The 17,131-nt window shown below is 40.0% G+C and overlaps 1 protein-coding gene across 3 annotated transcripts in view; it reads left to right on the top strand.

Annotated features, from left to right (window-relative positions):
* The window catches only part of piezo1 (piezo-type mechanosensitive ion channel component 1), a 127,895-nt gene that overhangs the window by 43,343 nt on the left and 67,421 nt on the right, over positions 1-17,131 (top strand). For all 3 annotated transcript variants that reach the window (XM_041789292.1, XM_041789293.1, XM_041789291.1), the window contains exons 3-4: positions 5,759-5,924; positions 6,130-6,271. In XM_041789292.1, coding sequence (XP_041645226.1) covers positions 5,759-5,924; positions 6,130-6,271 — 308 coding nt within the window. The remainder of the gene's footprint in view (positions 1-5,758; positions 5,925-6,129; positions 6,272-17,131) is intronic.

The raw sequence follows: 17,131 nt of genomic DNA, 5'->3' as shown, positions 1-17,131 counted from the left end.
TCTTTAATGGTACAGTAATATTTTTTGCCTCCCCTCTCTTATGACTACCCTGAAAAACAACATTAGCAACCGATCTGCAAATGTGAAGCATCCCGCCTCACTGTGTTCTTTGATTTAGAGCTCAACCAGATAACCAAGGTCACTCAGTCGTGTTTTCTTCCCATCAAAAATATTGCAAAAAATAAAAAAATGTTCTCTCCCGTCCAGACCTTGGAGAAGTCATTCATGCATTTATCGCTTCATGTCTGAACTTTTGCATTTCACTGTATTCCAGTCTAAGTCAGAAATCAATTTTCCGCCTCTAATTCATCCAAACCTCAGCAGTCAGACTGCCAGCAAATGCCAAGAAGCAAGACCATCTTCACTGCTGCAGCTTAGGTATACAGTCATGGACAAAAGTATTGGCGCCCATGGAATTTTTCCAGAAAATACACCATTTCTCACAGAAATTGTTGCAATTACAAATGTTTTTGGTATACACATGTTGATTTCCTTTATGTGCATTGGAACAACACAAAAAATCAGAAGGAAAAAGACAAAATTGACATAATTTTACACAAAACTCAAAAAATGGGCTGGACAAAATGATTGTCACCCTTTTAAAACTGTTGGTAAATCATTTTATTTCCAGCATGTGATGCTCATTTAAACTCACCTATGGCCGTAACAGGTGCTGGCAATCTAGAAATCACACCTGAAGCCAGTTAGAATGTCTAAAAGTTGACTCAACCTTTGAGTTGTGTTCCTGTGTGTGTCACACCAAGCATGGAGAAGAGACAGAAGAGCCCAGAATTGTCTGAGGACTGAAGAAGCAAAATTGTAGAAAAATATGAACAATCTCAAGGTTTCAAGACCATCTCCAGAGATCCTGAAATTCCTTTGTCCACTGTGTGTAATATAATCAAGGAGTTTATAACCCATGGAACTGTGGGTAATCTCCCTGGACGTGGATGGAAGAAAAAATTTGACAAAAGAATGCAACGCAGGATAGTTGGAATGGTGGATAAACATCCTCAGTCAACTTCCACATAAATTCAGGCTGTCCTGCAGACTCAGGGTCCAAAAGTGTCAGATGGGACCATACGTGGTCATCTGAATGAGATGAAGCGCTATAGCAGGAGACAGAGGAGAACCCCACTGCTGACAAAGAGACATAAAAAAGCCAGACTGGAGTTTGCAAAAATGTACCTGAGTAAGCCTCAATCCTTCTGGGAGAACATTTTGTGGACAGATGAGACTAAGGTAGAGCTTTTTGGAAAAGCACGTCATTCTACTGTTTACAGAAAACAGAATGAAGCCTACAAAGAAAAGAACACAGTACCAACAGTCAGACATGATGGGGGTTCAAGCATGTTTTGGGGTTGTTTTGCTGCCTCTGGCACTGGGTGCCTTGACTGTGTGCAAGGGATCATGAAATCTGGAGACTATCAAAAGATTTTGGGCCGCAATGTAGGGCCTAGTGTCAGAAAGCTGGGTTTGTGTCAGAGGTCATGGGTGCAGGACAATGACCCCAAACATACCTCAAAAAGCACCAAGAAATGGTTGGAGACAAAGCTGGAGAGTTCTGAAGTGGCCAGCAATGAGTCCAGATCTAAATCCCACTGAACACCTATGGAGAGATCTCAAAGCTGCTGTTGCAAGAAGGCACCCTTCAAATCTGAGAGACCTGGAGCAGTTTGCAAAGAAGAGTGGTCCAAAATTCCAGTAGAGAGGTGTAAGAAGCTTGTTGATGGTTATAGGAAGTGATTGGTTTCAGTTATTTTTTCCCAAGGGTGTGCAACCAAATATTAAGTTGAGGGTGCCAATGATTTTTGTCCAGCCCATTTTTTGAGTTTTGTGTAAAATTATGTCACTTTTGTCTTTTTTCTTTGGATTTTTTGTGTTGCTCCAATGCACATAAAGGAAATAAAGATGTGTATACCAAAAACATTTGTAATTGCAACAATTTCTGTGAGAAATGGAGTATTTTCTGGAAAAATTCCAGGGGTGCCAATACTTTCATCCATGACTGTAAGATTGATTTTAAACTTAATGACTAGACAGATTCACTAACATCCTCTGAGCCTATCAACTGCCTTAAATCCTCAGGTAGACACCTCTTCATAGCTCCTGCAGCTCACCTCGTCTCCAAACATGACTGTGCTTTCTTCTGTACAGCATCACAGCTGTGGAACTCCCTAACTGAGAAACTGAGGTTTATTTAATCAGAGCTTTCTTTAAATCACTCCTTAGAACCTTCTAGAACAGAAAGGCCCTGTGCTAACCTTTTTCACTTGCTTTTATTATGCACATTGTTCTATTATAATTGTTCATTTGTCATTGGAGGCTAAACAATCCAGAAAGATGTCAGATCACATCTCACGTAGAGAAGCGTGATAGCCCTTAGCTGCCATCAGATCACAGCTAATGGTAGCCACTGTGATGTTATCATTATGTTTGATAATCTCTGATATGATAGAAAAGGAGCGTATTCATGTAAGATAGAGACTGTGTTTAAGCCTGGAGGTAGCCTCACTGGATATGTATGTAACATCAGCTGTGCAGGTCTATCTTCAGGCTCCACTGATATTTTTATGTTACAGTCCCGGGAACATGACCACCAGGAGAATCTGGTCTATACCAGGGGTTACCTCAGGACCCACAGCCACCACCTTAATAAGAAACCATGACTCAGATTAGTTTAGCCCAGTGGTTCCCAAAGTGGGCCATGGGCCCCCCCACGGGGGTACAGGGTCATAATGGGGGGGGGGCAAGGCCAGGCAAAGAAGCACCAGCTGATGTGATGATTTCAGCCTTGTAGAAGAGGAGTTTATTGAAGTCTCCTCAGATTCAATGATATGATTGCAGTTCAAGTCCAAGACATTGTCCTCATTTTGGATTGGTGGAAAAGGAGTTGTGGGCACGAGAGGCTTTGCCACACTTTCTCCGTTTGCATCACCCTACCTGTGTGAGGATGTTGCAAAAGGCTGTTACATCTACATTACAAAATCAAACCATCACTGGACATCGAAAATGAACTGAGAGTGGCAGTCTCACAGCTGCACCCAAGACACAAAAAGATCTCTAGCTCCAAATAAGTCCACCGTTGTCACTGAAGTTAATGCAGGCCTGAGCGTACTAAAAGATGTTCATAAAGTTTTTACTTTCAGGGAATTATTGATCTTCAGAGACTCAAATTTTCAAAACTCAAAATCTTTAGATTTTATGTTGTGGTAAATTTTGAAATAAGAAATTTGCTTGCAAACGATGTAAATAACAGTGTGTTGGTCGTACATTTAGATGTTTTTACATGTGGATACATACCGTGAGGGGTAAGGGGGCCTGAAAATATTTTCATCTGCCAAAGGGGGGCACGATAGAAAAAGTTTGGTAACCACTGGTTTAGCCAGTCTTTAAAGTTTATTTCCTAAAAACAGGCTGTGCTTTGGACCTTTGATGCATCTACATGAGATGGGACAAAACAAACATGTTTAAAAGCACAGCAGCCCTGAGAGAACATTCATGCATGCATTAGATTTTACTCAGTTTCCCCATTTAAACTTTTTAGTTGATTTTCTAGATGGAGAGCAGCTCCTACAAACTGTGAATGTTTAATGTAACTCTGAATGGTGGAGAGGCCAAGCTCGGATCTGACACCTGCTGGACATTTGGCTTTTAAAAGGAGCCCTGCATGATCAGACCAGTTCATCTTGTTGGATAGACATTTGTATTTATGAATCTGAGCTCATAAACTCACCAGGAGGCCGCCATGTTTTGGTCCTCGCTGAAAGTGTGACATCACAGTTCCACATCGCTCCCTTTGAGCGCTCCTCTCTGCTCCTATGCAGTAACCGCTTTTCAAACGGTTTTGCTGCTTGCAGCTAATGCTGCCATAACAGCTCTCATATCAGGCTAAGTTTGCTGCATGTTGGCCATGAATCCATGTGTCATTCGTTCATTTAATATTTGATTGAAAATTGAATGACAAATAAATGATAAATAGCTTATTGTTCACTTTTCTGTTTAAAAACCAAATCAAATAATGAAAACACTGTTCATTTTCTAGTTTTCATTTCTGAAACAAAATCAGATAAACAGGAAATGATGCGTCTTTTTGACTTTTGCCATTTATGTTGGGATCAAAGAATGTAATATGAAAAAACAGCTGTAAGCAGTCAATTTGATTGCAATATTGATTTTCGTAACCTGGTGCAGGTGTTGTACTCAGGAAAGCATCCTGAGAATCAAATGCCCATCGCTGAGGAGTTCACACTTCCTGGAATGATGTACACGAACACAAACACCGGCATCAAGTTAGGGCGCACTCACACTAGGCAATCTGTACTGTGCCTGGGAACGTTTTAACCTTAAAATCCAGTATATTTGACCAGCATGAGTACACTCTTCTGTGCTTGGACACAACATGCTTCCCTGGCTCCGGCAAGGAAGGACAGGGTGGACCAAAGCATGGCGCCAGTGCAAATGAAGGAGCAAAAGTAACATGCCTTAACTTGGTGCTGGTGCTGGTGTTCCATATATCATTCCAGGAAGCATGAACTCCTCAGCGATGGGCATGTGATTCTCAGGATGCTTTTCTGAGCACAACACCTGCACCAGGTTATGCAAATTAATGTTGAAATCAACTGCTTATGCCTGTTTTTTCATATTAAATTCTCTGATCCCAACATTAATGGCAAAAGTCAAATAGACGCACCATTTCTTGTTTATTTGATTTCATTTCAGAAATGAAATGTAGAAAATGAGCCATTTTTTCATTGTTATTCAAGTATCAATCAAATATTAAATGAACAAATAATACACGGATTGCTTTGTCTCCCTGCTGTCAAAGCTCTGTCATTCCTCCTCAGTTTTAACTCAATAAAACTCCCTACAAGTGACTGGATTCAGTTTATAGTGGACGCGTGACGGGAGCTTTTCAAAATTAAAGCATTATGTGAAAACGAAGGAAGTTTCTCAAAGAAATGCTAAAGGGGACTTTTACTTTGAAAAGCGCCAACCAGAAGTTCTTTCGTACTGTGTTTACCTTTACCTGAGCCATGAGGAAACAGAAAGCTCCATAAAGAGTAGAAGTTCGGGGAACAACTTTATTAAACAGACACATTTTAGTTCGTGGCCTTCATCTGGTTCATCAATCAACAGATTTGAAACATATTCTGCAGATGTGGTCATAAATATTTGCTACAACAAGGTAAATATGGCTCTGTATTTATCATTGTCCTGTCTAGATGGACAGATAACCGCTTGTGGTGCTGATATGAAATAGAAGAAACCTCAAGTTTTATAATTCTCCGTGCATGAGACGTGCTGTGTTTCTGAGATGCAGCCCTCATGGGCTGCCAGTCTGAAACAGCGGTTACTGCATAAAAACGGCAAGGAGCGCTGCAGAACAGTGACGTCACAGTGCCAGCGCAGACCAAATGATGGCGGCCTCCTGGTGGGTTTATAAACTCAAATGACTCAAAATGCAGATATCTATTGAGTTTTTTAGTTCAGTATACTTTCAAGAGATTCAAAAATCTATCCAACAAGACGACCTGGTCTGATTATGCAGGGTTCCTTTAAAAAAGAATTAAAAAGGGAGATTTTAATTAGTCCGCTTCAACAGCAGACTGTTCAGTCACATCAAGAGAACTATAAGAAGTGTGTTAGATAACGTGGAGGTCCATGCTAACTGGACTGTTCTTTGTTTTTAGTTACTTTTTCTGTATAGGACTGCGTATTTACCTGTGTTGTATTCCTCTCATTTCTTTGATTGCAGGTCACACAGGCCGGTTTATCAGGGTGGTGTTCTGTACCAGTCTACTATTTGTGCTGGCTCATATCTGCTTCCAGACAGTTCTATACACCTATCCTCCTCTCGACATCGCCATAGGGGACAACTGTTCACAATGGGACACCATAACCAGACATATAGGCCTGTCCAGGTAGGTGTTAGAGCATGTGTAACAGTCATCCACTGGCATTGATGAGGATGTTTCAAAAATAAGAGTTGGAGTGGTACAAGATTTTCTCATGAAATAGTAAAAAATGAGGTCGAATGTTTTTCAGCAGTTTAAGAAGCTAACATCAATCTGGTTTCTGCTAATGTGTTATGAGTCTGAGTTTCCACCAATGCCTGTTGTGTTGCAGACTTCCTTTAGAAGATCCTTGGAACGTGTTACGTCTTCTGTGTCCTGACCTGGGCGTGTGTGTGGTTACCATGGTTACAATAATCCTCTGCAGCAGATTGGTTAGGAACAGAGAAATGGTAGCTGCTGCCAACATCACAACGGTGAGTCACTGTGTTTGTGTTGCTGTGTTTGCAGAGTTTTCACATACTGGTGAAATCTAATGAATTATAATTAATGAAAGAAAATCTAAAAGAAGAACTGTCTAGGCAGAAGAAGGCACCTTTTATCTGGTGTCAGTGATAGATGATAAAACTGATCGTTTTTAGTCAGTGTATATCTGATCAGAGGCTCCAACACTGGAAGGTTTGTGGCTGTGATTTATTTAAATAATTTTCTGCATTGTTAGCAGGAGGCTGAACGCTATCTGTAGGCTTTTTGCTTTTTCTGGCATACTGTTTGGATTACTTAAAAATAACACCTTTTCTCTTAAGAGCAGTAAAGTGTGTAGCCACTCTAACATAAACCTAGCAAACTTTTTTAACTTTTATTCATCAAGCAGCCTCTCAGCTCTGTTTTTTAAACATGGCTGCCTTTTCCTTCATTGATGCTGCCACCGTGTAAAGAAAGAAAAAACAGCCTCATCAGATAAGGCTCTTACAAATTAGGTTTAACTGTAAATTAAAGAAGTCCAACAGGTGAGAATAAGAACATGATTAGTAAATCTTGTCTCAAGTCATACTGCTCACCAATGTCACATGACACAGTACTTAAATTTATTAGACCACCCTAACCCTAACCAAAGTAAGGTTTATGCCACAGCTGCCCTAAATTAACAGCATTGGTAATTACCAAAATCATTTTTTATGTTTCTGCAGTGGTTAATATACCAATATGTAGAAGCTCTTTAACCCAAATGATATTTTTAATGCTAAAATACACTGCCTGGCCAAAAAAAAAAGAAGGCACCACCAAAAAAAGGCCACACACTCTAATATTTCGTTGGACCGCCTTTAGCTTTGATTACAGCACGCATTCGCTGTGGCATTGTTTCGATAAGCTTCTGCAATGTCACAAGATTTATTTCCATCCAGTGTTGCATTAATTTTAATATTGATGATGGGAGAGTCTGACCACTGCGCAAAGCCTTCTCCAGCACATCCCAAAGATTCTCAGTGGGGTTAAGGTCTGGACTCTGTGGTGGCCAACCCATGTGTGAAAATGATGTCTCATGCTCCCTGAACCACTCTTTCACAATTTGAGCCCGATGAATCCTGGCATTGTCATCTTGGAATATGCCCGTGCCATTAGGGTAGAAAAATCCACTGTTTAAGAAATGAGAAGTTACTCGTTGCATCAGCTGGGGTTAAATAACTTGCTGCCAGCTGAAAGATAATCGCCCATGCAGTAATTATCCAATAGAAGGCTCGTACCTATTTGCTTAGTTAAATCCAGGTGGCAACTTTTTTTTTTTTGGCCAAGCAGTGTATAATTATTATTGTTATCCATGAATTTTCCAATTTACTGATTTACAAAAAACTGAAAAAATAGTAAAGCACATTAATATTTCTTGGTTAATATGTCAAATTATAGTTATTTACTTGCATTCCTGAACAGAGAAATGAGTTTTAGTGCTTGAATGTTATGCTTGATTCATTTCTGACTTCTCAGAGAAGCCCAGTGAGCCGGTTCAAATTTGGGTATAAAAAGGTGAATTCAGTTTGAAATTCCTCACTGAAAATGAAAGAGTCCGTATTGAAGCACTTCATGATGCTGGATGGTCTCTGAGACAAATATGACAGGTGGTCTGATAAATTTGTTAAGCACTGTACTAATAATAAATACTGTCAAAAGGGCAGAAACAGAAAAATAAAAGCAACAAACTGGCGGGACGATTTGTGAGGGGGAGCTGCAGGGCCGGTTTTAGCCATTTGGAGGCCCAGGGCAAAGACCAATATGGGGACCCTCCCCCTTTAGCTAAAAGCAACAATAATGAGAGGAAAAAAAATAGAGAGCATCCCTTTAAGTTAACAGAGTCACAGAACTACAGTAATGTCCAAATATGAAATATTAATACCCAAACAGTTACCCATGATTCATCAGCTCTTTGAAAAACTTCTCATAGCTCTAAGTTGGCACATTCTGATATTTTGAAAGACTTAAGTCTAGGTAGAACTTACATGAGTACAAACATATGCTTATTATCTGTGAAATATCCTTTCTTCTGACACTATACAGACATTTTATGTAGCCTATTTTATCCCATTTAACAACACAATAATCCACCAATTCACTGTTTCATTTCAACTATGGATAGATTGATTATCACATCCCCGGTTTTGGATTGTGGCTCTTGAAGAGGTATTTTTCAGACATTGTGGCTCTTGGGTAGAATAAGGTTGAGTACCACTGATATAATCCATCATAGACAGCTCACTATAATATAGGAAACAGGCTGTAGGGAATGGGTTCATGATTTTGGGCATCTCAGGAATGCGTAGTCTGTTCCCTCTATAGGATAGAGTTTCAGCTTTTTGGCTGTCATTTTTGCTGTTCCTTTTTCCCGTAATTTTGCAGTTGGTAGCTGATCTTATTACTCCTCTTCTCCTGCCTGCTCCTTTCGTATGTTTCCACATCACCTCTCTTACTTTCATCCTTTTATTGTCTCCATGGTAACCACCCAAACAAACAATAGAAAGATTTTGACCAAAGTATGAGCCAGGACAATGGAGAACATACTTTTTCATATTGACATACCCCCCCCCCCCAAATCATCAGGGTGTATTGATAGCAGTTTCAGTCATGGCTGGGCTGTGTTTCCAGCATGTTGGTCCAGATCATAAAATCCCAGAGGTGCTTAGAAGTGCCGACTAGATCGACACGGTTTTTACTGTTGATATTTACAGTTGATATGATGTGGGGAAAATTTTTGAGGAAGCCAGGCGAGACAAGCCCTTCAAAGGCTCGACACTTTTCAAAGGAGGTTTTACCAAAAAAGGATGTTGGTGCTTTAACAGACAACGTAATAAAACAGATGTGGGAATGAATGTTCTGTTTTACGCATAATTCTAACATACAGACACCGACCAGAGAACTAACAGACAGCTCTGACGCCAGCTCACTTTCCATTACCTTGTCTATTTCTCTTTCTTTATACAGCCACAATAAAATCAGTGTTTCAGTGAACTGTTCAACACAAGCCTGATCTATATGCTAGTAAACTGAAAGAATAGAGGCAAATATTCCCTCAAAGATATTGGCATTTGTCTCTCAGTATGGAGAAGAGGAGGTGGCATGTCATTAATTTGAGAAGGTGGGCTGTTCTCCTGACTTTTATTGCTGAAATGTGTTGTAGGATATAGCCATTGCTAATATTGTAAATGCTAGTCTGAGAGCTGCCTTATTGTATTTTAACTTATGCCCTATTTGCATGGGACTGGTATTACCTGTGGACCTCTGGTAGTTCATAATAATTGTGCAGGACGTCTGTGTATTTAATCCCGTACAAATCAACCATGTCTGGAATTTTTCAGAGTAAAAATTCCAGGGGAAACTACCACCCATATTCAGCACACACAGAGGTCCACAGGTAATTCTAATCCCATGCGAATTGGCATCTTTGTAATAGAGGGTGGTAAAGATGTTTTTTTACATTATCTTTTTTCTGAACAAAAAATTTAACAGAGGCTGCATAGGAGATTGACTGACATATAGGCTATTAAGCTGATGTGTAAATGGCCAAATTATACTTTTTTAATTTGAACTCTGCAGTGTTCATTTTGTCAATTAAAACTATGCTTAAAAATGTTCTTCAACAGGCTTTTTTTCATGACAAAAAATAAACTTAGACTAACAAAAATAGATCTGTGATGACTAAAAATGACAACAACTAAGTTTAGTTTTCGTCAAGACGCTTAAAATTAGACTAAAATGTAATGTAGTTTTTGTCAGACATTCAAAATCCATGACGTTTCTCCACTGTGGGTAAATCAGTCAAAAACCAATCCATCTGTATCTATTCTGCCTCTCAGCTGTAGAAAGCAGGGATCCCAGGTTTAGCAGGGTGCAGAGGACACACTACCATGACTTGGTACCAGATTTAGGCAAGAAAATAAATGTTTGGACTAAAAGTAAAGACTAAAATGTGAGGACTTTTTATGGACTAAAACTAGAGTAAAATGTTTTGAGTTTTTGTCGACTAAACTAAACTAAAACTGGAAAGGATAGAAATTACTAAAATGTGACTAAAACTAAAAGACATTTCATTTAAAGACTAAAACTGAAATTTAAAAAAAAAATAGCGGCCAGTATTAACACTTGAGCTCAGCTGTCCAATGCTCTCCATACACACAGCTGCTCTGCTTCATACAGTTTCTCTTTTCAAGTGCCTGATCTTATATCTGCAATATTTAGCCACTGATTTCATGCAACACAATTATGCTGAACATTCATTGGTGAGGTTGCAACAGCTGATATGCATGATGATACGTACAGGTGACCTAAGCAAGATGCCTGATGGAAGTTATGGGATTGTTCACTAGTTTATCAGCCATGGACAGCTTATTACAGATTTGTTTTATATATAGAAAGGTGAAAAACACTTGTGCTCATGTTGTCTATTAAAAACTCTGGATAACAGTCTGTGTGGGACACATGAAGTAAATGTCACCTGCAGAACGAAATCTGCACAACATTTTTGCATAAACTTTAAATACAAATTCCCTGTGCATTTTCATTGCTGCAGCCATGCTGCACCCTTGTGTTTTCCTTCACAAGTTTCTGTACAATTTAGAAAATTCCAGTCTTTTCTTATCACATACCAGTTCACAGTACCACAAACACTGCTGTGAGGGTTATTCAGAAAATAATCAGAGGTCCACAGGTACTTGTTGTCCCATGTGAATAATTCTTTAACAACACTGATTCTCTGAAACTAGGCGAGGCCAAAGGGCTGTTAAATCTCTTTGCCCAAGTCATTACTGTTTACAGTTTGGTTGCTGAATGCTGATTATCTTTCATCGAAGGATGCTAACTGGCTCTTTGGTAGGATGCATAGGGGAGTAAATGGACCCTGTAGATTACACACCAAACATTTATAGAGGGGCTCATTCATTGTTAAATGAATTATGGGGTAGACAAGAGATGGCCAGCCTGGCACACCAGATGGATTTGTTTCACACATCCTTCTGGAAAACCTTCCACAGACAGCGTTTGGGAAAAGGCAGAGCCTTGGAAAAAAAACCTCAGAGGGTGATTGGATGAACGTTCTGTCTGTCACATCTTTACGGGCCAATCAGAGCAACAAAACACGTGACGTAGCCGCTACTGAGGCTCACCACTACGGAGGAAGTTACTCTCCATAGAGAGCTGCATAACGAGAACCATGGCGACTGCAGACATGTCAGCACACAAATGTTGTTTTTTAAAGGAAAACAACTCACTGCTGTTCTTTGTCCTTCTTTTAATGAAGAAATGTCGTCAAGTTCTGATAAAACTCTAGCAGCATCCACGCTACTTTCTTCCAACATAATTGCACCAGCCTCTTGTTGCTGCTTGCTTACGTCACGACTCCACCGCACCTGAGTACTGCACCGTACTGACAAGTACTGCCCCTCGTTGCTGATTGGTCCTGCCACTTTCTAACCGGGCCCAAACGACTCAGACAGGAGCTTTGCAAGATGGATTTGCCAGTAAGAAACATGGAAACAGGCATATCCATCTGCTTTGCAAGGTTAAGAGATGGCAGGAACAGAACAGAATCTCCTGAACTGTTGGTGTGATAAAAATGACAACCACTGAATACTTGTGGTCTGTAGGGGCGGACAGTCAAACTTAATTGCTGCTGTTATTATGCAATGAATCTTGTTTGGATCCTCAGGCGTGGCCTTTCCCAATTTCAAATTGGAAACTGGAATAACTCACATACATAAGGGCATCTGTCTACAGTGAAAAACAAGCTGTGCAGTCTGTGGTGGAAGAGAAAGGGAGGCAGGACCGTCCCCTGTGGGGCCCGGTGTTGCTGACCAGCACTGAGGGTTTCCTAAGCAAACATCTTACCTCTAACGTAGCGGATACTTCTCACTGTCACATTTCTTAGAGGGTGGCAGAGTTGTGATAGTGCTGGCGCGCTATGAGAAACATCAGATCTCAGCCACCTGCTCCTGCATGTCATGTCCGAGTGTTTTGCTGGTACTTTCTCGATGCTGTCCTCACAGGGATATTGGTTTACTCTGTAAGTGTGTGTGTGTATGTGCATCTACAGTTGTTGGCAGTGGCACAATTGTGTGTGTGTGTGTGTGTGTGTGTGTGTGTTGTGGGGGGGGGGTCTATTTTTACTCTTAGCCTGACAGTCAGATGGTATAATTAAATGATGAAACATGAGAATCTGAGAATTGCCTCTTTAATCTTTCACAATGAAGAGTGATGACGTGCCAAAATTAATTTGGTACAGTCTGTATGTGTAAAGAATGCCGTTGAACCTGCGGACTAACAGCCGCTCCAATAAAGCAGACATGCCTGTAAACGTGGAAGAGCTTTTCTGCCAGCAGAGGGAAGCAGAAACAAAACTACAGATGGATTTACCTGCAACTGAGCCATGCAAACATGCAGTTCAAGTCCTTTATAGAAACACCTCACATAGTTCAGCACTAAAACTACTAATCACTTCATAGCTTCATTCTGAGGGAAACTAAAACATACTGCAGTGTAGAGGTAGAAACTTTCATGGTGGCCTGATTACAAACATAACCCTGATAATTCAGACTGAAACTGCTTGATTTTGACTGATCCACCTTCATAAAGAACAAGAAACTTTGGATAAAAAATATTTTATTTTAAAAATGCAATAACTTTATTTATACAAACATGTTGGGTTAACGAATGAACAAATGTTTTAGTTGTGTTTCTTTTTGAGGGCGATATCAGAGGAAGATGTTGTTGTTCACAGTGGAAACATTAAAGTGGCCCTGCATCTTTAACCTGACACGCCAGATAGACTGTTTCATAGATCCATAGCTGGATATTTCACATTCATCTGGGAAAGTTTGCATCGAGGTGTTTAGGAAGGGCAGGACTTAAAAAAATTCTCAGAAGGCGATTGGACGTACGTTATGTCTGTCATATTTATCACAGGACAATCAGAGCAACAAAAAGAGACATATTAGCACACAGCTCTGCCACAAACCTACCAGCAAACACGACTGTAGTTTAAGAACTGTGGGTTATGATGTGGAACGTCTCCTCCACCAAGAGCAGCTTTCAGTTTGGCTCTTTGCTCTTGTTTAAAGGAAGAAATGTGGTCCAGTTCTGATTAAACTGATGCTATATCCAGGGCTTGACATTAACCTTATTGCTCACCAGCCAGAGGGGCTAGTGGTTTTGCAAACTTACTAGCCACTCTGTGTTTGGAAACTATGAGCTACTGCATATACCAATATCAGCTCTCCTCTTAATAAAGCACCTCTCCCTGTACACAGCACACCACAGAGATAGTTCTTACTTCACTGTCAGAGACAGTCATCTTGATTTTTGTTTTCTTCATTGGATATGAAATTTATGCTAATATTAAAATCCTGTTAATTGGCTGTTTATTAAGAAAAACTACAGCAGATTACAAGAACATCTCTAATTTTCACTCTGACAAATCTCCACCAGAGAATGTTGAGAGTCAAACTTCTCCTGTCCTCTACTCTGTCCTCCTTTAGACTGTAAGGTGTCTTCATACGTTTGTCTGAAATAATTCAAATATCTGTTTAAATAATAGATGGAGAAAATTAAACCTGGACTGTCTAGTTGATTTTTTTTGACTCCTAAGTGATCAGTTACAAACTTTTATCCTTCTCCCTCTGTTTTCTCACTGCCTTAGTGAACCGATTTAAAGTTTCAAAGTTTCTCTCGTCTTTTATACCCGTTAATTATCAATATATGGAAAATTATTATACAAACATAACAAAGGTTTTAATAACGCTTAAATTGTGCGCACGTTTGCGGAGGTTTTATCATTTAGATCGCCCTTAACAAACAAAGAATATTGACGGAGTATTTATCAAACAATATTCAGACACACTACACACCCTGGCTCACACAAGCGGCAGAGACACACAGCTGGAGCACACACACACATACACACACTGGGGGTGGGAGAAAAAATCAATACAGTATAGTATCGTGATATTTTGTCTGGTGATATATCGTATCGTCTCGTCCACCAAGTATCAATTTTTTTCAAATGAATTGCTAATATGACCTGAAGTCTATGATAATGGAAAAATAAGATCAATTGTTTGGACGATTGTTTGTCCAGTGAGGTCGGCAGAGGCGACGGTCATAGAGCAGGAGAAAGTTAGAACAACAAACATGTTAGCAGCAGGGGAAGGACATTAGGAATGAAGCAGAGCACGAATGAGATGGACATGACACATGAGGTTTGCATGAAGTGCTACATGAAAATAAAATACTGCAGAAATACAACAAACATGAGGGCAGAAATAATGCTGAATCAGCTAAACGGTGGAAAAAATGGTACGGATCGCAACATATGGTATCGCAGTACTCTCTCTCAAAATGTTCAAAATCACAATAATATTGAACCATGACCCAAGTATCATAATAATATCATATCGTTGGGCCACTAGTGATTCCCACCCCTATCACACACACACACACCCACCCACACACACACACACACACACATAACCGGTGCTGATGCGCTGATCCTCCATGGATAGAGAGGAGTTTAAAGCAGAAAGAGGAAGTTCAGGTCTGACTTTATCCTCTAATGTTCTGAAACAACAGATAGAAGCTTCTACATTACGTCAGTGCGAGTGTGTGTCAGCAGAAGGGTAGAAACATCTCCACTTTAAAAAACTTTCTTTGCTGTTGCTTGCAATTTATTGCATAAAGAAATGTGGTCGAGTTGTGATAAAACTGCAGCTGTTCTCCAATGAGATAACCACAAGTAACATGGACAGTGTTGCCAGATAGTTTCCAGCCCAAAGCCTGTTCAAAATCCACCAAAATGCACAAAAACCACCCAATAATCAATATTGAGTGCTTTTTTTTTGACCAACGTATAATACTCCATGAAGTCCACTGACAGCTTAAGCACTATAGCTATAAAACGACAAGCAACAACGGTCCACCATCACAACATACTGATTCAGGTGCATGACCACCTGCATCTCTATTCCTCAAAAAACAGCAGAAGCTCGACAACATAACAGAATTAATCTGTAGTTTTCATATCATCGATACAGCAACTAGGATTAGGGTTACACACATGCACACACTCCACTTTCAGAGAGATAAATAGGCTTATTATCACAATTATTAAATGTTACGGGAGACAGACATGATTGTGTTTGATATCTCACCTTTAGATGCCGGGGGTTGCTCCTTTAACACATCGATGAAGAGCACAGATTAACATCTGATCATAACATCTGTCTGTATCACTAGCATATGTGGCAGCTGGGTGTACAATACAATAACCTGAGGCAAAATCATAACTCCTCACGCCGGAAGCTATAATGTACAATACTGAAGCATGTAACCGTTTATTTTATCAGGACCCCCATTCTTCCTGTACAACAGGACGTTTCTCAGTTTTGTATAAGCTTTCACTAACTCAGTACAGCACTGATCATCAACTGGAGGCCCAGGGGCCACATCAGGCCCCCCAAAGCTTCCTGTCCGGCCCCTGGAAGATCATTAAATTCAGAAAAGGAGGAAAAGGAGATTTTAAGAGAATCTTTTGGCTATAAATGTCTGCAGCTGTTAAATCAAACCCACAAAAAATAACATTGAAACAGTTTTAGAATGAGCACTGTTTGATCTGTTTTTACAGAGATTTACTGCCATAATAAGTCCATATTTATAAAAAGGTTTAAGGTTGGCAGAAGTGCTGCAAAAATGACCAGATAAAGAAGTGAAAAGAGGTTAAAATATGGCAAAAACTTGTATAAGAGGAGAAATGGCACAAAAGGTATAAAAAATTGGTTACAAATGACTAAAAAATTGTGCAAGAGGTTACAAAGTGGCAAATATAAAAGAAAAGTGGCAAAAATTCATATAAGAGTGGCACAAAGGGGATAAATCATGCAGAAAAAGTGGTTTAACTGGGGTGAAAATCTTTCAAAATTGGGTTAAAGAGGCAAAGGGGGGCAAAAAGTATCAGAAAAGGGTTAAAAGTGTAAAAAAATGGGTTGATATTGGTGCTACATCACAACTGGGGAGAGTTCATTCTCTTGGATTTTCAGGGGTCTGGCTGATTCTGTTGTCAGGCCTGTCTCCTTATGGCCTGCTGCGTTATAGATAAAAGAGATAGATCTCACTGGTTATGACTAAAAATGCTTTGAAAGAAAATACAAATACAACTACAATAATATTTCAATCAGACCAACATATTTAATTTTTGTGTATTTGAAAGTCCGGCCCCCAGAGTTTCTCTTGAGACTAAATCTGGCCCTCGTGCGAATGTTCTTGATGATCCCTGCAGTACAGGCTACTGTGGGCCGTAGCCAACGCCAAAACAGCAAAATGTGCCGTCTTTATCGTTCTTCGAGAGTTTAGTTCTCTGGCAGACACACACGCACACACATTAACACACACGACCCGACATCCACACCCATCTCTCTCGTGCGCGTGTGCACTCTTGAAGCTTTGCAAGATGGATTTGCCTGATGACAGACATGGAGTCTGGAAAAGGCAAAGGCAGGCAGAGGTTACTGCATCTGCAGATGAACCCTATGATAAATACCCAGGGCCCAGCGCGGCCTGTTATTACTGCTTGTTCAAATGGTCTTTGTATTATTCTGGCTAAAGGTTCTATGATTATGTTTACTCATACTGCTGTTATGGTTCTGGTTTTTCTTTTGTGTTGTTTTGTGATTATTATGTTTCTATCTCCTATGTTCCTTGTCCTTGTGTGCTCTTATTTCCCAGAGAAGTCTCTAGTAATGCTCTGTTGTTTCTCTCTCTGTGCTCTGGTGTTTTATTCTCTACTTGAGTTTCCTGTTTTCCTCCCG

The sequence above is a fragment of the Cheilinus undulatus genome, linkage group 6 (genome assembly GCF_018320785.1).
Source record: "Cheilinus undulatus linkage group 6, ASM1832078v1, whole genome shotgun sequence".
Classification (NCBI taxonomy): Eukaryota; Metazoa; Chordata; class Actinopteri; order Labriformes; family Labridae; genus Cheilinus; species Cheilinus undulatus.
This window is presented reverse-complemented; position numbering and strand designations above follow the sequence as displayed.